The sequence below is a fragment of the Nicotiana sylvestris genome, chromosome 6, assembly GCF_000393655.2.
Source record: "Nicotiana sylvestris chromosome 6, ASM39365v2, whole genome shotgun sequence".
NCBI classification, from domain to species: Eukaryota; Viridiplantae; Streptophyta; class Magnoliopsida; order Solanales; family Solanaceae; genus Nicotiana; species Nicotiana sylvestris.
In genome coordinates, this window is record NC_091062.1 from 18,759,205 (window position 1) to 18,779,953 (window position 20,749).

A 20,749-nucleotide genomic window follows, 5' to 3' on the forward strand; every position below is an offset into this window, starting at 1 on the left:
CAATTTAACAAAACAGTTGTATCATCTCTTTCGAATTAAAATCATTTACGACTCACGGTCATGCTAGACACCGGTGTATAGATACTTGTCACCATGCCTATACACCGTACTCGATCATTTAGCAAATAGCAATCAAACACTCTAATCCTATTCCCTCAAGCCAAAGTTAGATCAAACACTTACCTCGGTCCGAAAATAGCAATCAATGCTCTAAAGTCGCCTTCTCTTTAGAATCCAACTCCGAAACAATGATATCTAGGCATAATTAGGTTCAATATTATCAATAATAACCCAAGGACACAATTCCATAGCTTAGAAATGAATTTCCTAACATTCTTCCAAAATTACCAAAATCCGACACCGGGCCCACATGGTCCAAACTCGAGGCTTGGACCAAATTCCAATCACCTATAACCCCACGAGTTCAAATATATAATTTGTTTAAAGATTCGACCCCAAATTGAGGTTGAATCGCCCAAAATTCCCAAAAACCTAACTCTACCCAAAAGCCCTAATTTCTACTTTGATTTCATGTTTTTAGGCCAGGATTTTAGTGATTAGATGAAGAAATAATGAGGGAATGATGTTAAGATTACTTACCCAAAGAGTTATGGAGGAAGGAGAGCTTGAATTTCGTCTATGGAGGGTTTAAGGGAGGAGTTTGTGTGAAAAAGTGGGAATAAACCCGTAATGAACACTGTTTTAGGCTTTTAAAATCACTAGAGAAAAACATTCATCGCGTTCGCAATAGTAGGTTGCGTTCGCATTGAGTTGGGAACAGACGGGCATCGCGTTCGCGATGCTGCAACGCGAACGCAGAGGGTTAAGTTTTCTGGGGGCCTGGGTCGTTCTATGCGAACGTGTGGTAGACACGCGAACGCGAAGGAGGGGAGTGCAAGGCATAGCATTCGCGAAAGCTGGCTGCGAATGCGTAGAAGAGAATTTGCCACGGTCAACTAAAGCTACGCGAACGCGAAGCTCCTATGCATTCGCGTAGGCCAATGGGTCTGTGCAAGAATTGCAGAATTTCCGATGCATTCTAAGTCCAAAAACACTTCGAACCACCCCCGAAATCACTCCCGAGCCCTCGGGGCTCCCAACCAAACACACATACTATCTCAATATCATCCTACGAACTTGCTCGAGCGATCAAATCGCTAAAATAACATCAAAATCAAAGAATCAACCCTCAAAACTCATAATTTTCATTTCAAGGTTCATAACTTCCAAATTTTCCATTTTTAGTCCGAAACACGTCCAATGACATACGATTTCGACCAAATTTTACAGAAAGCGCTTAAACCATATATGACCTGTACCGGGCGTCAGAACCAAAATACGAGCCTGATACCATTACTTTTTGATCAAATTTCATTTTCATTTCCCTTAAACATTTTCAGAAAATAATTTCACGGAAAATTTTTTTCTCGGGCCTGGGACCTCGGATTTCGATTCCGGGAATACGCCCGAGTCCCATATTTTCCTACGGATCCTCCGGGACCGTCATATCATGGGTCCGGGTCCGTTTACCCAAAATATTGACAAAAGTCAGCTATATCAATATTATTATCAAAATTCATAGTTTTTAACACAAAATTCATATATTTCCACATAAAAACTTTTCGGCTTCGCGCCCGGACTACGCATGCAAATCGAGGCAACAAAATAAGAGGTTTTCAAGGCTTCGGAAGCAAGGAACAAGGAAGAATTACGGTGATGACCCCTTTGGGTCGTCACACAGCCAATCCTGGGCGGATAAGGGGGAGGAAGAAAGAAGAGTAAAAGAGACACAAACACAAGAGAAGAAAACATGGAGCAGAATTGTAGCTACTGTTCCATTGGAAGAAGGAGAAGATCTAAAGAGAGAATCACCAAAACACAGTAATGTTAAAATTACAACAGAAGACATTCATGAAGAAGTTGAATTCTGGAAAACTGGAGTGGTATGTTATGTGTTGGGTTCAAACCCACCGCAAAGTGTAATGGAAGGTTATTTTAACAGAATTTGGGGGGAAATTGGGACTTGACCTAGTAGCACAAGTTCAACGAGGTGTGTTCCTAGTCAGATTCCACACAGTTGAGAGTAGAATGAAAGTGGTTGAGGAAGGAGTCTAGATGTTCGATAGAAAGCCAGTCATTGTTAAGCCATGGCAGCAGGATATTGAACTGAAAAAGAAAATCATGGACAACATACCAGTGTGGATCAGACTCCTGGGCTAAATGTGATGTACTGGGGAAAACAAGCTCTAGCCAAAATAGCTGGAATGGTTGGAAACCCGCTGAAATCAGACAAGGCAACTACCATGAAGGAAAGAATGACCTATGCTAGAGTATTAGTGGAAGTGCCAATCAATATGGAATTCCTTGATACAGTGATGTTTGAAAATGAACATGGACAGATTGTAGAACAAGAAATTGAATTTGAGTGGAAACCAGTACTGTGTACAAAATGCAAAAACTATGGACATGAATTGAAGGAATGCAGGAAGCAGATAAAAGAGGAGCAAAACAGCACGGCAGAGGAACAAGGAGAAGAAGTAAAGGATGGTGAATCCAAGAAAACAAATGGAGAACAAACAGTAAACAACAAGCAGGCAGAAGGGAAAGAAATCATAGAGGAAAAATTCCAACAAAGAGCAGGGAAGCAGGTAGTAAGACTAAGGCAAGACAAATACTACTACAGGAGGGGGTTCGAAAGAAGAGGAATAGTAATAAGGGAACCACAAAGTGACACTAGAAACTCATTTGCTGCACTAGGGGATCAAAGTAATAACAACACTGGGATAGCTAAGCCTCCCTGCCCTGGGGAAGGTAAAGCTGATAGGGGTCCTAAACTAGGGAAGGGTGGGGGAAACCCCAACCCAAATGGATAGCATAGGCTTTTGGAATGCCAGAGGTCTAAACAAGCCAGACAAGCAGAAAGAAATGAACCTGTTTGTCCATAATTTGAAGGTTGGCTTGTTTGGATTTCTGGAAACAAGGATAAAAAGAGCTAAGGCACTAAAGGCTGCTTTTTATCTTTGTCAAGGGTGGTCGTTTGAGACAAACTTTGTGGTGGAGATTTAGAGATGCGACCTGTTGAAGGCCATGTGAAGAAGGTGGATCAAGTTTATTTTATCAGAAAATTCTGGCCAAGGGGAGAATTGTTAGGTGTTTGCCATAATTTCCATACCATATTTGGTTTTCCTATTTGTTGAAGGAAAGGGAAATATAATTACCTTAATTGGATTTTCCTTTTTATAGAAGGAAATTATAATTCTCATATACTTGGCTAGTCCTTTTTCTTGTAGGAAAATGTTTGGACTTCTATAAATTGAGGATCCTTCCTTCTAATTCAGCAGCATCCACAATGTAGCTATAGTGTTTGAGAGTCGTGTTTAGGGGGAGAACTTTATGAGACAAGTGTGTCACGACCCATTTGCATAATAGGTCATGAAGGCGCCCAACACCATAGCCAGGCAAGCCAACGCGGAAACATTACTAAATTCTTATGTCACTTTTATCAAAAATAAGTGAAATAAATACTCCAATTTGGATTTTAAGCCAGAAGCAATCAATAATGTAAATGACATAGTTATACAACCCAAAAATATAAGTCTACCAATGTGTGTGCCAAGACCTGGTGTCACAAGTATGGGCATCTAGTAGAATATACAAAAGGATATCTCTATCCTACTGTATGGGATAGAAAAAACAACAAAAGTAAAGAAAGACTCCATTCGGCTGCTGAACGGCATAGGAAGGAAATCAGCTCACTGTGGAAGTCTCAGTCACTAACTTAGGGGCGCGCACCGGACTGGTAACCAGATGTACCTGCCTCAGATCATGTACAATTAAGTACAGAAGTGTAGTATGAGTACATAAACAATATGTACCCAGTAAGTATCCCGTCTAATCTCAAAGAAGTAGAGGGGCGCCCTATTTGGTCGCCCCCATTTAACCTATACCCATTTTTTTAAAAAGTTTTAACTTATACTCACTTTTTAAACAACTTCAACCCCTTTTTTGCTCCTCCTTCTCCTTATTCATTTTCTTCTTCTTCCTTCTTCTTCTTCTTCTTCTTCTTCTTCTTCTTCTTCTGTTGCTTCTTCTTTTTCTTCTTCTTCTTCTTCTTTCTTCTTCTTCTTCTTCTTTCTTCTTCTTCTTATTCTTTCTTCTTCTTTCTTCTGCTGCTATGAAACATCAGTTCACGGGATTATTGCCATAAGTATGTTTATCAGATTATTTAAAAATAAATTATAAATAATTACGTAAGTTAGTAGACAATAATTTGTGAATATTTCCACGTACGTGAAGTTTAAGGTCACACTTAGTGATTCTTTTCATGATAATTCTGTTCTTTTCACGTTCATTGTTTTCAAAATTTATGATTTAGATACTGTTGACAATCTGATTATTTATCTAGTATGTTAGAAAGTTTTTTCAAAAATTTCAGCTTATATAGTACTGAAATTTTTACAAATGAACTAAATAACTTCAGCATCTTCTCAGGACAAAAAAGCTTCAGCTTATTTAGTGCTGAAGTTTTTGAAAAAGCTTTATGACAAAACTAGTGAATCCAGGACAAAAAAGCTTCAGCTTATTTAGTGCTGAAGTTTTTGAAAAAGCTTAATGACAAAACTAATGAATCCAGAACAAAAAACTTTATCTTATTTAGTGCAATTACAAACAAAAACTTCAGCAAATAGAGAATAAAACTTCAGCTACTATGCTTAAGTTCAGCAGTTACAAATAAAAATTTCAGCAAATAGAGAACAAAACTTCAACTACTATGCTTAAGTTCAGCTATTACAAACAAAAACTTCAACAAATAGAGAACAAAACTTCATCTACTATGCTTAAGTTCAGCAATTACAAACAAAAACTTCAGTACACTTGGTTTACTTTAGGCCCGTCTACTAGAATGCTGAAGTTTTGCGTGATTGCCTTTGCTACTTTAGCCCCGTATGCTGAAGTTACGCGAAAAAGTGGGTACGCTTGTAATTTTTTTTGCAAAGCGGGCACAAGTTAAAACGTGACCCAAAAAGCGGGTATAGATGCAAATGCCCCATATTCTATCCATTAAAAGTTAGAACAAGCTCCTCAAATGGACCTCAATGTGTTGTAAGTAGAGTTTGAGCTCCTGTTCTAGTTACTTTTAGTTCCTTACATCCTTTCATTCAAATCAAGCCTCAAGGGCCAACGAACTTACTTGAACCTAACTAAAAGGTCTCAATCTAAATAGGCTCAAAAATTCTTAGTCCAACCTTATCATGAAGGACTAGACTAGGTCGGCCGCGCAAACCAATGCCAAATTAACGGTTCTAGTCAATAAGCTATATTCCTCGTACCTACAAAATATCAACCAAACATATATAAATAATACCAAATCTTATATCAGAATTATTTTCCCCTCACCAGCAGTCTTCTCAGTTAGAGTTGGTCGCACCGGGTTTGCTAGCGCAGTTTATATCTCATGTGTGATTTGCGAGCTATTGCACAGTGAGCAGGTTACCCAATGCTTGCCAGAAAGATAGCGGCTATGAGTTTTCTTGGAAAATTTGCACACAAAAAATCCAAATTTTATATTAGAGTTATTTTTACAACAGCAACAACAACAACCCAATATAATCCCACTTAGTGGGGTCTGGGGAGGATAGTATATACGCAGACCTTACCCCTACCCTAGGGTAGAGAGATTAGAGTTATTTTTCTAATCTCGATAATACTGATAACAAAGTATAAAAAAAGATACAAATATCCCAAATATATTAACATTAGTGCTAGGAATCTATCCATATCATCTACTAGAACCTACTGGCTACGGTCTATGCAATTGCAACCTATCACGTGCTGATCTCTCTCTCTCCGTCGAAATTCCGTCCAAAAACTGTACTCACTTATTACTACCGATATCTACTAGTGAGGGTACGCCGGGCTATGCCCGGGCCCAACGACTATTTAGAGCTATATAGGTACTTAAATCTATGCTGGGGCATAAAAAAACATGTTATGGAATATGTTTTTGTATACTTGAAGGTTTTGTTAGGATGCTTTATAAAGCAAAGTACTACAGGCTAAAGGGAGATTGTATTTAACAGTTATAACTACATACAAAAATGTGATTTTAACAGTATTTAGCAACATGCTCATTGTCTTCACCTATCCATCCAGCACTCTTTTTTCCTTCTTGAATTTCTCCTCCAACTTCATGAGCATACGCTTCTTGCAGTGCACCAAAAATGATTTCTCTGCAGAAGGAGAAAGAGAGAAAAAGCATGGTTAGGAGATCGAGCATATTGCTACCCCCTGATGAGATTACCATAACCCACTTAAAATACTTAAATTTTAATTTACTTTTGTTTCGTATTATCCAACTGTTGCAGGCACTGAAGTGGCCTCTAGTAGTTTGTCAGTCAGCTGAGCGTCTTCTACTCTGCTATGAAGATGAATTAAGCGTGTTAATGATTCACATAAGAGTGTATAATCTGCTCAAATAAACTCAATGATATCCAACACCCACAAAAACTACATGCAACTTAGAGAGCCGTGGATAAACTTGTGAGATGTATCTGTAAGATTATCTTAGAAACACAAAAATAATATATTAATGCTCTTTTGAACTCACATCCTCATTTATATATACGACTACCATATGGTAGACTATGACTGCATTAATAGCAGGAAATATAAGTCATTTTTCGAGGCCAATAAACCAAAAGAGGGAGTTAGCCATATATAATATAGACCATCCATTTCTTGTCTTTGAACTCTGCGTAAGAGCTCCACTTGTAGGATTCCACCAATGGAAAGAACAGGTTTTGCCAGCCTAAACTTCTGCAAGCTGTTCTCCTGTACCCATGAGAAGCTAGCTTAGCTGTTCCAAAGTCTGAGACACATAAAAGAAGAAATCTTAACTAAAACTGAGCTACAGTTTGAAGTAGATTTTAAATTGCTTGCTTTTGTCAACAAAAGAGAAGATTAGTTCATGAATGAGCACCTAACAGCTGTGTTAAAATGAGTGATATACTTCCACCAAGTACATGTTCTGACATAAGTAAGACCAAGAATAGGCTTAGTTAGTGGAAACCATTATTATTACTTGGGAAGTAGACGTTGTTACTTATTATCCAAGAAAAGATGTCAGTGTAAAGTATCCATTTGATTGCTTCACGGATGAGAACTATCCAGAACAAAAGAAACTGAAATATTGTTTGGATAGCAAGATGTAACAACCAATTAATGTGTAGTAGGTACATAGAAGAAGAAAAAAACTGATGAGACAATCTCAAGAACAAAAAAGTAACGCTTAAATACACAAAAAGAACATAGACTTAAAGGATAGAAATACAAAAGAGAGCAAACTGATTTAATATACAACTCTCTTTGTTAATTCATTAGTCTACAAGCATATTCTGAGAACAAAGAGGATAACAAGACAAATAACGAATATAATTGAGAGGAGAAACAAAGTCAAGTGAAAAGTAAAAGCAAAGCAGCAGAAACCAATTAATTCTTAAGTTTACTTGTTCATTTTCATATGATTTTATCAATGCGGTTTGACTTAAGATACTAACAATATTTGTAATTGAAAGTATGTACTAATATTTAGGGGAAAAGAAAGTTGAGAAGTAGATACGATGTTCTGTATGAACATAAAGGGGTCGCAGTTCACTACATCGACCACTTCAGACCATCCATATACCGGCTTCTTGTTTACTCTTTTCCTTCATTCTCACAATTATAGTAACAAAGGTCTCAACAGGTGCATTGCACTTTTGCTCCGTTTTCCTTTATTGTGTTTCCTTTATTGTATACTTTTAAATTGTCACAACTATAACATCATGTCTTCTGAAATTCCTTTCTTTAAATTTTTTTCAGGAACAAGTTGAAGAAAAAATAAGAAGATTCAAGAGAGGGCAAAACTTTGGATGATTTAAGGAAAGTGAGACTTATCAAGGATTTGTACCAATTAAACTTGTGGGCAAACTTGAAGAAGCAAAACAAATTACAGAGAGATGAAAATAGAATGCCATCAAAATTACCCAAAATCAAAATTACCAGATTATTCTTCACCCAAGCGAACCAAGAAATTAAATCTGAAGACAGTAATAAAAATCAAGTAGTAAATTTGATTCATTGTAAAATTTTGCCCTTATTCTCGAGGAAATACACAGAAGTTGAAGTGAAGGAAAAGAAAATCCAGCAAAACATAACTAACCTGATAAAAGTTTCAGAGCCGCAAGAGGAAAGACCAGAAGAGACAAAGATAACTTGAAGAGGAACTGAGAAAGGTATGAAAATCCGAAGAAACAGCAGTATGAACCGAAATCGAAGGTAACACGTGTGTAGAAAGCTAAAATATTTGAAATTCCCAAACTACCCCTACGACCCCAAGCTCCTCTCGCTAGCTGTTTCTATAATAGTACTAGTGAGGGTATGCCCGGGCTATGCCCGGGCCGAACGACTATTTAGTATTTTTGTTAATAAAGCTATATAGGTACTTAAATCTATCATGGACCATCGAAAAGAAACATGTTATGGAAAAGGTTTTTGTATACCTAAAGGTTTTGTAAGTACTATAGGCTAAAGAGAGATTGTATTTAACTGTCATAACTACATACATAAATGTGATTCTAACAGTATTTAGCAACATGCGCACTGTCTTCACCTATCCATCCAGCTTTTCATGTTGGTACTGTTGCACGCACTAAAATGGCCTCTAGTAATTTGTCAGTCAGCTGAGCGTCTTCTACTCTGCTATGAAGATGAATTAAGCGTGTTAATGATTCACATAAGAGTGTACAATCTGCTCAAATAAACTCAGGGATATCTAACACCCACAAAAACTATGTGCAATAATTATTAACAATTAAGAGAGCTGTGAATAAACTTGTGAGATGCATTCATCTGTAAGATTATCTTAGAAACAAAAAAATCATATATTAATGCCCTTTTGAACTCACATCCTCATTTATATATACGACTACCATATGGTAGATTATGACTGCAATAATAGCAGGAAATAGAAGTCATTTTTTGAGGCCAATAAACCAAAAAAAGGGAGTTAATCATATATAATATAGACCATCCATTTCCACTTCGAATAGGTTTTGACAGCCTAAACTTCTACAAGCTGTTCTCCTAGACATAAAGCTTCTACAAGTTATACCAATAATATATTCACCTCTTTCGATTACCAGAGTAGTTAGAAAAATACCAAAAAAAAGGAGAGAAAGATACATTTACTCCCTGTATCTATCCTAACCCCAGCCTTTATTCATCAAGAAAGATCATTGCGAAGAAACACATAGTGTTTGAGGCAGAGAAACTAAATATGATTCACAATTTGTTGACTCCTCGGAAGGTCAACATTGGCATGTGTCCCATCAAACCTCATAGAGACCTAGGCCTCCTAAAAGATACATTCAGCAAAAGAGTGCACTAAGATGAAATGTCAGCCTCTAACATTTCGCTGTTTCTAAAATGCAATTTTGACTTGTAGCAATTTGTAGTAGACGCTCCAAGTATAACAAATAATTTCTTCCAGATCTACTCTGGAAGCTTGTCAATTATACAATGTATTTCTAATTGAGAATTGGCTGGTGTTCAAAGCTGAAATACAGCAAGTTGGTGTAATATTTTCGCTTTTACCACTAAAGACGTAAGAGCTGCATTCAGCCTATAAAATTTAGCTTTTCCCCTGAGGAGAAATAAAACAGTTAGATCAGGATGTCACTTAGGTAGTGTAATACTGATACATCCATTTTCTTTCTCCTGATAGGAAGCCCAATTTTATTTGAAGGGAAACAGATAAAAATAAATTCTAACCTCTACAGGGGTCATAGGACATTTTCCATTTATGCGGTTGACAGCAGGTGCAATAACACGATATTTTTGTTTGAACTTCTTCCTCCATCCCTTCTCACGTACCACATCCATTTGTGACTTTTCAACCACTCCTCCATCATAAATACAACATGAAAAGGCTATCATGTCCTTCACATGTAAGTTGGAGTTTGCATCATTAGATTGTAGATCAACAGTGTCAATGGACTTCCAGAAAATCCTTTGCAAGCAGAACTAAGAAGAGAGATTGTACCTCCTCAAAGCGAAGGTGGATAGAAATTCCAACAGAGTTAGAGCTCCTCTCAATCATGCGCTTGACTAACTTCTTTGCAAGTGTCGATATGGCCAAGGAGAACCTCAAAGCTTCATAATTGGAAAAGCATCTCAGGAACTGAAGATGATATGGAAGATGCATTGATAATCTATTAGCAAATGGGGAAATATGAACAACCCTGCATACCTCTGGATTTGAAGTCACTGCTTATATACCCGGTATTGGGACCAACCCGGTCACTTAGTTCTAATGTATTCAGAATGTTTTCTTCAGGATAGTTGTCAGAGGATAGTCGCCAGTGCCTGATGCAAGGGTTGCATCTGTTAAGCAATCTTTTCTCATACAGTTAGAAAGTCCTTTTGCCATAAATGACAAACCTGGGCAAAGATAAACTCGTGATAGACTTGACCTGCTCGCAAAGGAACCCCTCTTCAATATTTCATGTGTGCAAAAAGTTTGTCAAATAGTTTTGGGAAGATAAACTCGTGATAGACTTGACCTGCTCGCAAAGGAACCCCTCTTCAATATTTCATGTGTGCAAAAAGTTTGTCAAATAGTTTTGGGAAGATAAACTTGTGATAGACTTGACCTGTTCGCAAAGGAAAAAGATATACTTATTAGGCCTATATGGTAATAACTTAAAACAAAATAGATCTCTGAGTAGTAAAGATGGAATCACTTGGCCGGATTAAATAAACAAATTTTGAATAATGACATTTCAAGTACGTTATCATGCATGTATTTAGCACATAATGGAATTAGATGACAGTTACTTGTATTCAATTGTGGACCTTGTAATGAAACAACTATATTTTAGTGTTGGATTCTATCAGAGATGGAGGCATATCCTTTACACATCAGTAGAAGAAAAAGCTAGTGAAATAAAGTAAATAAAAAGTGTAAGCATATGTGCCAATTTTCAATGAGCATATCACATTGTAAATCTCTCTAGATAGCGGAAAAACACTTACCTTGTCTTTGCTCTGATCGTTTCTTGTCAGGCTGTGTCTTCTTGAAGAGTTATTTGTTTTCTCTTGGTTTCTTCTCGAGCTGTATCATTTCTTATTCTCCTTTCTTGGTTTGAAATCTGTGTTCGTGATCCCTTCGTACAACTGTTATGTCATCACTAAGTGTTTCTACACTACAGTAATAATATTGGAGTCAGAAGTATATTTGTCAGTAGTATATTCTCAGTTAAATTAAACTGTAAGAACATTTAGTGGTGATTAAACTTCGAAACCTGGGTACTCCAAACATCTATAGAGTGAACAAGAAACATTAAAAGAAATTTTTTGCAATATTTCATTATAAAAGAGCCATCAACTTACTTATTCCCTTAATGATCATATTAATAATACAACTTTATTTGCTCATCTACATAAAAATGATTAATTTAACAAAAAAATATTATTTTTGGGGTTAAATTTTTTTTTAAAGATGAATATACTACTTATTTTCCTTTGTAAAATAGTAAATGTAGTACTCTATAGGGAGAATAATATATATAAATCTATTTTTTACTATATCATTAATGTTACCTTGTTTGTTCGGGTGTTTTTGTTTTATCAAATACCTACCATATTCATGTCTGTATTCCCTCATCTAATATGCACATGCAAGTAGTCACAAACTTCTGGATAGGCAAAATTAATTGATGTAAAGTTCTTTCCTTTTCGGGTGGAATATAGGTTTACATTTTGCCCCAACAACTACAGCTGAAATCTTTCGACTTAACAGAATGTGGTATTTTTGAGTAGCCAACAACACATTTTTTAGCTTTGGCCTTTTCTTTTACACAAATAAAATAAATGAAGTAAAAGTACCAAAATTTTATGTAATTTCTGTCCAAAATTCTAAAAGCAGTTGAGTTAGCAAACAGTAGGAGAATAGAGCTTAATCGTTATACCAGGCAAAATAAAAAACACAAAGTCCAACAAATTAAAGGAGGAAAATATGAATATCCATTCAATCATGTAAAATGAAAATTCTTTCAAAAGTTGGCTTATCATATTCATTTCACATTCTAATAGTAACATATCATCTTCTTATTTTCTCACATTTGCAACAAAAAAAACTGATCGATAACTCAATATTGCTTGATGACCTATTCAAAGATAACATCAATAGCATTTATCAAACAATGTAATAGCTCATTTGCTAAAAAAATATAGGTTAATTTTATACTACCTGCAAATGCAATTTCATACCTTTTCCACGTGACAGAAAAGCTCCAATGATTAGACTTTAGGATAATAAGAAAGTGTGTCAAGTCAGTTATAATAAATCTTAAAATATTTTAATCAAAGAACGGCAAAATTTGTTGAAATGTCGGAGAAGCAAACCTGGAAAGTTTTTCTTGACTGGCACACCAACTGCAAGGAAAAATCATGGAGAAGTTTAGTGCTAATTTTTCATAGATCCACCAGAGAGGAGACTTAAAGAGTCAAAACAGATGTTGGCGAAATTGAGAAGTAGCAAGTAGCGAAAGAAATGAAACATACAGATTTGTAGACATATCAGGCTTGCGTTTGCTTTCGGAATGCATTTGTTTTGCTCTCTTTTTCTTTTTGGCTTTTCCAAATATTAGATTTATCATCATGTACATATTATATTTCTCTAAAGAGAAAGCAAAAAATTTTAGAACACCACCTAAAAACATCATGCTACAGTAATGTAATATGCTTTACCTATATGCAACATTCCAATAAAAATATATTAGCCCTCCATCTTGCACCAGGAACAATCGTAGAATGATTAATTAATTGTCACCAGTTATAATTTTCAATGACCGCAGAATGTCCTAGCAAGGTTAGTAATTCATCGTACAACCATTCATCAGTCTTGTTTAACACTGTTTTATTTTAGGTAAACACTAAAGAATGAATAAGGTTATATAACTGGAAGAACAAAGTAAAAGAAAAACAGAAGCCACTCCAAATGTAGATGTAAAACACCATGAAAGTAAGATATTAGATATGTTGGTATTTCCATTAAAATCTTCTATAGATATATGATGCAATTTTGTAATTGCAACTTTGAAACTTCAAAGTTTTTATAGATAATTCAATTTGTAGTAATTAACCGCAAAGCTTACTTAGAAGCGGTACCAATGGAGAACGTAAAAGTCAAAAAAGCTAGGAAGCATGGAAAACAAACCTAAATGGGGATCTCAGGCAACAACAATCCTAGAAGAAAAAGGAGAGAATTAGCGAAGCAGATAGAGAAATAAAAAATTACATAAATGAATAATTCAATAACTCTTCACCAAAAAAGCAATCATATTCTATTAGATAGAGATCAAGATGAAAACAAATGGAAGATGAAAATACTTGTTGGTTAACATTTAGAGATGTAAACGAAGTATAATCCACTGAGGAATTATCCAGTCCAGAACAAAAGACTTAGAGAATCATCTTGTAGTAAGAAACATCACATGATTGCCTTCGTAAACTATGTTACAGGTAGAATGATCATCATCGCTAGTCGGGGTGGGAGGTCGAATCAACAATTTCACACAGTTCGAACTCTTTGCTCTAGATAAGGCAACATAAAGTTGGCCGTGGGAAAATACAGGTTCACACAAATAAATTCCCACAAAATACAATGTTTGACCCTGCGCTTTATTTATAGTCATAGCAAAGCACAATCTTACTGGAAATTGTGTTCTCTTGAATTGAACAGGTAATTTTTCATTATTTGATGATAATAATGGTATTCTTGGAATAAATACATGCGTATTCTTGAAATCACCTGCTGCAATCTTAGCACTTAGAACATGCGTTTTAAATTCACAACAGTTTAATCGCGTGCCATTACATAAACCTTCATATGGATTTAAGTTTCGTAATAACATAATTGGACAATTCTTTTTCAAAGATAATATATACGGAGGCAAACCTGTAGGGTTTAAAGTATGCAATAGATCTTCAAATTGTGATTGATTGTCAGATTCAATGGTCTCATCAATACCAACAAATGTTCTTGCTTTTCCTGAAAATTGAGTAATAAGCATATCGTTGATTTCATCGACAAAATTATTTTTTGTTGTCAAATTACACGGGAGTCTGTACAAGAAGCGTCATAACCAGATGAATTCAAATATGGATATGTTATTGTGAATAGTTTATCTAAAGATTCTCTTTCACTTGTGAAAGGCACAATTAAAGAATTTGGTACTTCAATGTTGTTTGTTGCGTTAAGACGTTCTTGTCCATTCCCAATTCTTAGAAAATAATCACAAAATGCCGGATCTGTTTTTGCTCTCATATTCTCACATAATTGTATTTTTTCTAGCTTGGCCCAAATGCTGCAATATAACAAACTTTGATTAATAAAATCTTCCTTTTTTCCATTTCTCACAACGGGAAGAATTTGTCTAAAATCACCCCCAAAAACAACTACTTTCCCACCGAATAAAATGTGTATCCATAGGATCTTTTAGTAGCAAATCAAAAACTTCTAGCATTCTTTTATTTGCCATAGATGCCTCATCCCATACAATCACTTTTGCATCGCGAATTAAACTCGCGAGTGCGCTTTGTTTACTAATATTGCAGCTGACATTCTCGTTAATATCAATAGGAATTTTAAAGCGTGAATGTGCAGTACGCCCACCAGGGAGAATAGAAGTAGCAACACCAGAAGTCGCAGTTGCCAAAGCGATATATCCCATAGACCATACAGTTGCTAGTAAAGCACGGTATAAGAAAATTTTCCCAGTTCCTCCTGGACCGTCAATGAAAAATGCGCCTGCTTTGTTAGAAAATACTCTATTGATAATTACATCATATGCTGTCAGTTGATTTTTATTTAGTCTCTCATGCAATTGTACCTCGTCTTCACTTACAGTAATAGTTCTTTCAAAGTGAATCTCTTTTGCTTCTTTCGCTGCTGCGGAAGTCCTAATAGTTTGTGGAATGAGTTGATATTCATTTACATTGTGACCCATAGAATGCAAAATATCATTGATATGGTTCAGAACTTGATATCGGATTTCTTTTGTTTCAATAGTCTATAACACTTTATAATCTTCAGACATAGACTCTTCAAACTGCTCCCATAGTTCTCTTGGATTGGTAGGGTTGCAGTGTACCAATAATGTAGCAAACAAACGCCTTAAACTATATGGCATTTGATAACTTGTTGCTTCAGACATGCATTCCGTTAAACTGTTATCACACTGTAATAATCCTCTTTTTTCCACAGATTCTCTAAATGAACTACAAGGTTCTCCATTTACCATATGAAGATTCTCGTACGATGTCGGCCCACGCACATGCATCAATAATAATCTAAGATAATATCGTTTTCCTTCTGTTGGATGACATGTTACAACGCGACCAACAGTACAACGACGCTGTCGAAGTGCCCAAATTTTGTCGCTGGAGGACCACACAAAGTATTTAGGAAATTCTCTGTACAATAAGTTCAGCTTCATGGCATTCTCATTCGTTTTGTTCATATAGAAGAACTCGATCAACATAGTTTTTTTAATCATGGGATTGTTTACAATCGTATTTATATCCATATTTTTTCTTGAAAGAAACAAGTTGTCCATCAAGATGCAGCTGAAGACGATAAACATTCGGAGACATTTCGTTAATAGGAAAACGAAAGAGACGCCATACAGCTTCCGGAGGTGATACCCATCTAGCAGACCGATATTCATTTACCTCATCTATTTCTATATTCGCATCATTATTCTGTACAGAAAATGCAATTTTGTCATGTCCTTTACAGATGTACTTATAAAGGTACTTCACAACTTTGATATCAGAGCAAACTTCAACATTTATGTGACAATTGAATTTACCGAATAAATATGGGTTGTATGAGACGACCCAAGAGTTATCTAAGTCATGACCTCTTACTTTCACAACTTCACCTGTGTTTCGTCTTCTATAAATTGGATAAGAATCATTTCCTTTTGATGTTTGATCAGCAAACATTTTTGGATATTTGAACTTGCAAGAACCTATTTTTTTCCTCATACAGAAATTTGTTGGGTCTAAACTACCACAGGGACCGTGCATCATATGCTTAAGAACAAGCTTACGCAAATCTGAGTCTGCATTAGCATCTGGTAATTCTGCTCTAATTATTTCATCGTATGCTTCAGTTGTCAACAATTTATAGTCATTCTGTAATATAATAAGAAAATGAGCATGAGGTAAACCTCGTTTTTGAAACTCAACGGTGCACATAAAAGCAACAACTTTTCCAAAGATATTTCGTTTTAGAATATCCGTCTTCAGCTCTTCTATCTTGGCCCTAAATACGCGACTAATCAAATCAGGTCTATTTTGTGCCTCATCGCTAAGTGCTAAATGTTCCTCAATTTCTGGCCAAGTTGGGTTACATGTCATCGTTACAAATAAATCAGGCTTTCCAAAATACTGCACTAATGCAATAGCGTCCATATAACGTTGACGCATATCTCTAGGCCCTCCTATAAATGAATTTGGCAGAAATGTTTGTTTTCCAACATTAGAAGCATCTCGTTCACCAAGTCTTAAAATATCAAGAAGTCCATTTAACATATCCATTCTGAACAAATCTTGATTGAAGAAAACAAAATCCAATCTTTGAGTCTCCAATTTTATATATTCATCAACCGAATACTGTTGAAGTAATCTACCTGTATGTAGAAGTTCATCTTCATCATCGTTTCTCATCTAGAGCTTGTAACTGTAGTATTCACGAACTGAAACTGTATCTCTCTTTCGTTTCCCTTTTTGCATAACTTGATCTTCCATATCAAGATATCCGTCAACAGAGGTGAAAGTTTTTATATTTGGTAGTTGTTCCAAATCAGACAAAGCATAATTTTTAGGCATATTTTCTTCCCCATGAAACTTTCTAATGCCACAATGCCACCCACTTTGGCCATATGGAAATAGTAAAGGATACTATAAAGGATCATAACAGCTAAAATAGTAGTTCACTCTTTGCGTTCTATTGCTATGAGTATAAATTTGAATGTGCGGTACATGAATAGCACCAACATCATTCTCATGAAACCATATTGTTGCAACCTCAGTAGTACTGGGCAAGTTAAATATTCGTTGATCCAAACCAGAGTTACATTTAAGTGCGATGTGATAGTTCTGTAAGTTCGAAATCTCAGATAAAGCTCGTAAAAATATAGAATATGGATTATCTTTCAGTGTGTCTATCAATTCCCTCACTATCAATTCATCTATTTTATCAGAGCAACCCATTCTATTTGCAATCTCATTGTCATTATCATAAAAATACAACTGCAAATTTTTTGGCCTTCTCTGTGCAGGATATAAATCATCTATAAAGTGATACATTTGACCTTGAACTCTGAATGTGTATATACCACGGTTTCTTTTGGCTAGATCTTTATCGTAACTGACACCAAGCGAGCTAAAAGCAAACATATTATTATACGTTCTAATATACGTCTGGAAGTGCTTGGATTTTGCAGAAGATCCTAGATATAAATTTCTCAGTGCAGGTGGCATTTTATGATAAGTCAACTTAACTGTACCGTTAGCACAACAAAACGAAGGCGGTTCATACTGAAATTTTTTTGCCGAGCAGAATTCACAATTTGGCACTTTTTTAAGTGGAACATAGTCAGAGCATAATCGGATATTATTAGCATATTTCTCTTTTTTTCATAACCAACATTAGTCAATTTTTTCATATTCTTTACATGACCTGCATACTCCAAATAGACTTAAGGAGTGGAAAATATTATGAAACACCAAAAAAGTAGAAATGATATGTTATGTTCATACTAACCGTCAACCAAAATCGGCTCAAAGGATATAGCACTTGACTCATTTGAAGTGCCTGATGTAGAACCTGATGCAATACGATTATGGATTAAACACGTGAGCACAACAGATGTAGAATTGTCAGTGATCAAGGTTACATGATTTCCTTTTTCAAAGACATGAAAAGGGCACAACACATTTTTCACCTTGTGAAGCACAGCGGGTGGCGTACAAACTTCACATTCATTGGTTGCTGCAAGAATTTTTTTTTAACAAACATGAGAACCAAATGGGCATAACTGTTTCACATGCGCACTCATATGTGTGTGTATATACATATATATATGTGGGAAAAGACATATAGTGAATTTAATGTTCTAACCTGTTTTTGGCAGAGAACAAGAGGCTCCAGCAGCAAAATTACTTGACAGATGCTGGTTCAACAAGATTGACATAAGTTTTACTTGCGAGAAGACGATTAGTTGTTGTCTCTCTTTTTTTTAGACGTCGTTGCAGCAGAAGCGCATTCTTTTCAGCCATGGTCATATTGCTGTATACTTCACGTCGTTGGCATTCTTGTCATAAGCTTTTGCCGTTATGCAAGGACGTTTTTTTGTTTGATGAGGATCCATTGTTAAGAGAACTTGAGTTTTACAAATGTCACTATTCTAATCACAGTACAAACCTACATCAGAAAAATAAAGATCAAAAGGTGTAGTAACTTGCCATATATCAATTTTAAGTCTTAGGCTTTCTCGTTAGGCAACTCGATTATGTTAATGATAAGACGAACAAACATAGAGATTAAATTAAACCCTGTTAATATGAAGGACAAATATTTATAACCTATCACCATACATTGAATTTTCGCTCACTGTATATGTTGCCTATGTTATCCCATTCAACAACGTTTATCAACTTATCAGATTGCACACTAAATATAACTGATTGTACAATATGATGTCAATCAGTAGGCATCTCACTCACCGTGACACCTAATTAACTAATTTACTACTAAATATAACTGATTGTACAATATGATATCAATTTGTAGGCATCTCACTCACCGTGACATCTAAGGCACGAAAAATATGAAATTAGATTTCCAATGCAAGACTAAACATTTTTTAGGATAGTCGATAATCAGATATACATTGTTAGTGTTCAGATCTACATCACAAAATTATAGAGTTATAGAATTGAAGGTGTTCACCACTTCGGCTAGGCTTTGCCGTGCTTACGTGGACGAATGATTGGATAGCAAGATATAACAACCAATTAATGTGTAGTAGTACATAGAAGAACAAAAAACTGATGAGACAATCTCAAGAACAAAAAAGTAAGGAGCTTTGCGTCGTCGTGCTAGCTTGTCATGCTTCCCGATCGTAACGGTATTATGGAGAATTCCCATGTTTTTTTGCTATATTCAGCGTATTGGCCAGAAGGGCCAGCTATAATCATCCGGTGTAATTAGCTTTCTATGATGTACACGTGCCTTTTATCATGATTTCATGACCAACAGGCCAAGTACAACTTCAAATTCTTTAGCTTACGTGTTGATTCAAAAATCCTGATGATACTTTTCATAAAAATTATGTTTGTTTAAAATCTTTTAATCATCAAGGTGGAATAAAGGAAGCTAAAATCAAAGGTCAATACTGCAGTAGAAAGTGTTTATCTGCAGGTGCCTAAAATAGCAACGCAATAAGCATGTGACACTGTTTATCTTGTTCATGTGGATACAATTCTAAACTCATCCCTTTTATTGTTCTAATAGCAGTAAGACAAACAGGGGGAGAAGAATTTAGCATTGATTTTAAGACCACATTCATCACATCATAAAGATTATCCCTCATGGTCTGGGAGGAATAAATGAATTCCAACGATACTTTAAGCTAAAATAGAGTCACAACTTCCAGTTCAACGATATAAAGCATGAAAACCTTCTGTAATTTCCATTAAAGTAGCCGGAATCATTCGGAGCAGAAAATAAGTAAAGTATTTCATTCCCCTAACCAAGTATCCTATTAAATATACATACATACATACATACACAGACACATATTTATATATGTATTGTATATGTATATATGCTTAGCAGTCTACTTGTAGAAGTTATCAATACCAAATCTTCCAAGTTTATTGTTAAAGGGAAAAGCTTATGGTATATCACCTACAGTCACACATGTTCACATTAAAAAAAATCAAAAGCATGGCAATAACAATACATATAAAAGCAGAATATATACTACTGAAGAAGTCAAACAACATATGCATAACAAATTCGTCACAACATATCCAATTTTCCATAGGGAACTATGCTAAAACCTATCAAAGAAATCGACACAAGAGCAAACTTGAAAAAGCAGAACAAACTATAAAAAGATCAAAATAGAATTCCCATTTAACCAAATACTAGACACAAGAACCTCAAAAATCTATTACTGCTCGGCACATCGTTTACCCAAAATAAAATCAAAATTACCCAAAATAAAAATCATCAAACTATTCTTCATAGAAAGTGTGATTCATTGAAGATTTTTTGTCAAACACATATAAGACCCTTATTATCAGAGAAATACACAAAAGTTGAGTAAAAAGAATCGAAATTCAAATTCCAGGTAAAACATAACTAACCTGATAACTATGTCCACGAAACGCACAAATTGAGCCGTAAGAGAAAAGATCGAAAGAGAGATTTGAGGGAAATAGGAGATGAGTTGATAAAGTAATCAAAATGAAGAGAAACAGTGGAAGTGTGGATCTTCTTCGGAATTCTGTGGCTTTGGGCTTTTGCATAGCGGCAGCTGTACCTCTGCTAAAACGTGGCAGAGATGGAAAAATTCAGAGATAGCACGTGTCCATAAAGCGAAATGCTATTCCGAAAATACCCTTACTA

At 35.6% G+C, this 20,749-nt stretch overlaps 2 protein-coding genes across 31 annotated transcripts; one reads left to right on the top strand and one right to left on the bottom strand.

Moving 5' to 3' along the window:
- Positions 1-2,225: 2,225 nt before the first annotated feature.
- LOC138870326 (uncharacterized) lies at positions 2,226-2,873 on the top strand. Its single transcript, XM_070148122.1, has one exon. The coding sequence runs from the start codon at positions 2,226-2,228 to the stop codon at positions 2,871-2,873; it is 648 nt and encodes a 215-aa protein (XP_070004223.1).
- A 3,116-nt stretch (positions 2,874-5,989) lies between these two features.
- On the bottom strand, positions 5,990-20,691 carry LOC104215416 (uncharacterized). Of its 30 annotated transcripts, none has more exons than XM_070147912.1 (16): positions 20,488-20,689; positions 18,233-18,535; positions 18,057-18,103; positions 17,876-17,938; positions 13,259-13,287; positions 12,445-12,474; positions 12,310-12,344; positions 11,074-11,238; positions 10,480-10,691; positions 10,289-10,404; positions 10,082-10,191; positions 9,811-9,978; positions 8,651-8,736; positions 6,729-6,831; positions 6,337-6,418; positions 5,990-6,230 (listed from the first exon to the last, which is right to left on the bottom strand). In XM_070147912.1, the coding sequence occupies exons 2-8, from the start codon at positions 18,303-18,305 to the stop codon at positions 11,165-11,167; spliced, it is 351 nt and encodes a 116-aa protein (XP_070004013.1). In that variant the 5' UTR covers positions 18,306-18,535; positions 20,488-20,689; the 3' UTR covers positions 5,990-6,230; positions 6,337-6,418; positions 6,729-6,831; positions 8,651-8,736; positions 9,811-9,978; positions 10,082-10,191; positions 10,289-10,404; positions 10,480-10,691; positions 11,074-11,164. The 30 variants fall into 30 exon arrangements, with proteins under 30 accessions (XP_070004013.1, XP_070004007.1, XP_070004004.1 ...); XM_070147906.1 differs by adding an exon at positions 6,980-7,027 and having other exon boundaries at positions 6,337-6,868; XM_070147903.1 differs by adding an exon at positions 6,980-7,027 and having other exon boundaries at positions 6,337-6,868; positions 8,604-8,736.
- Between the last annotated feature and the right edge of the window lie 58 nt (positions 20,692-20,749).

Coding starts and splice junctions, on each gene's coding strand:
- LOC104215416 (XM_070147891.1), bottom strand. CDS start 18,305: ATGTCAATCTTGTTGAACCAGCATCTGTCAAGTAATTTTGCTGCTGGA. Junction 12,475..17,875: donor TGAGCCGATTTTGGTTGACG/GTTAGTATGAAC, acceptor TTTTCCTTGCAG/TTGGTGTGCCAGTCAAGAAA. Junction 12,345..12,444: donor AGTCAAGAAAAACTTTCCAG/GTTTGCTTCTCC, acceptor ATTATCCTAAAG/TCTAATCATTGGAGCTTTTC.
- LOC138870326 (XM_070148122.1), top strand. CDS start 2,226: ATGTACTGGGGAAAACAAGCTCTAGCCAAAATAGCTGGAATGGTTGGA.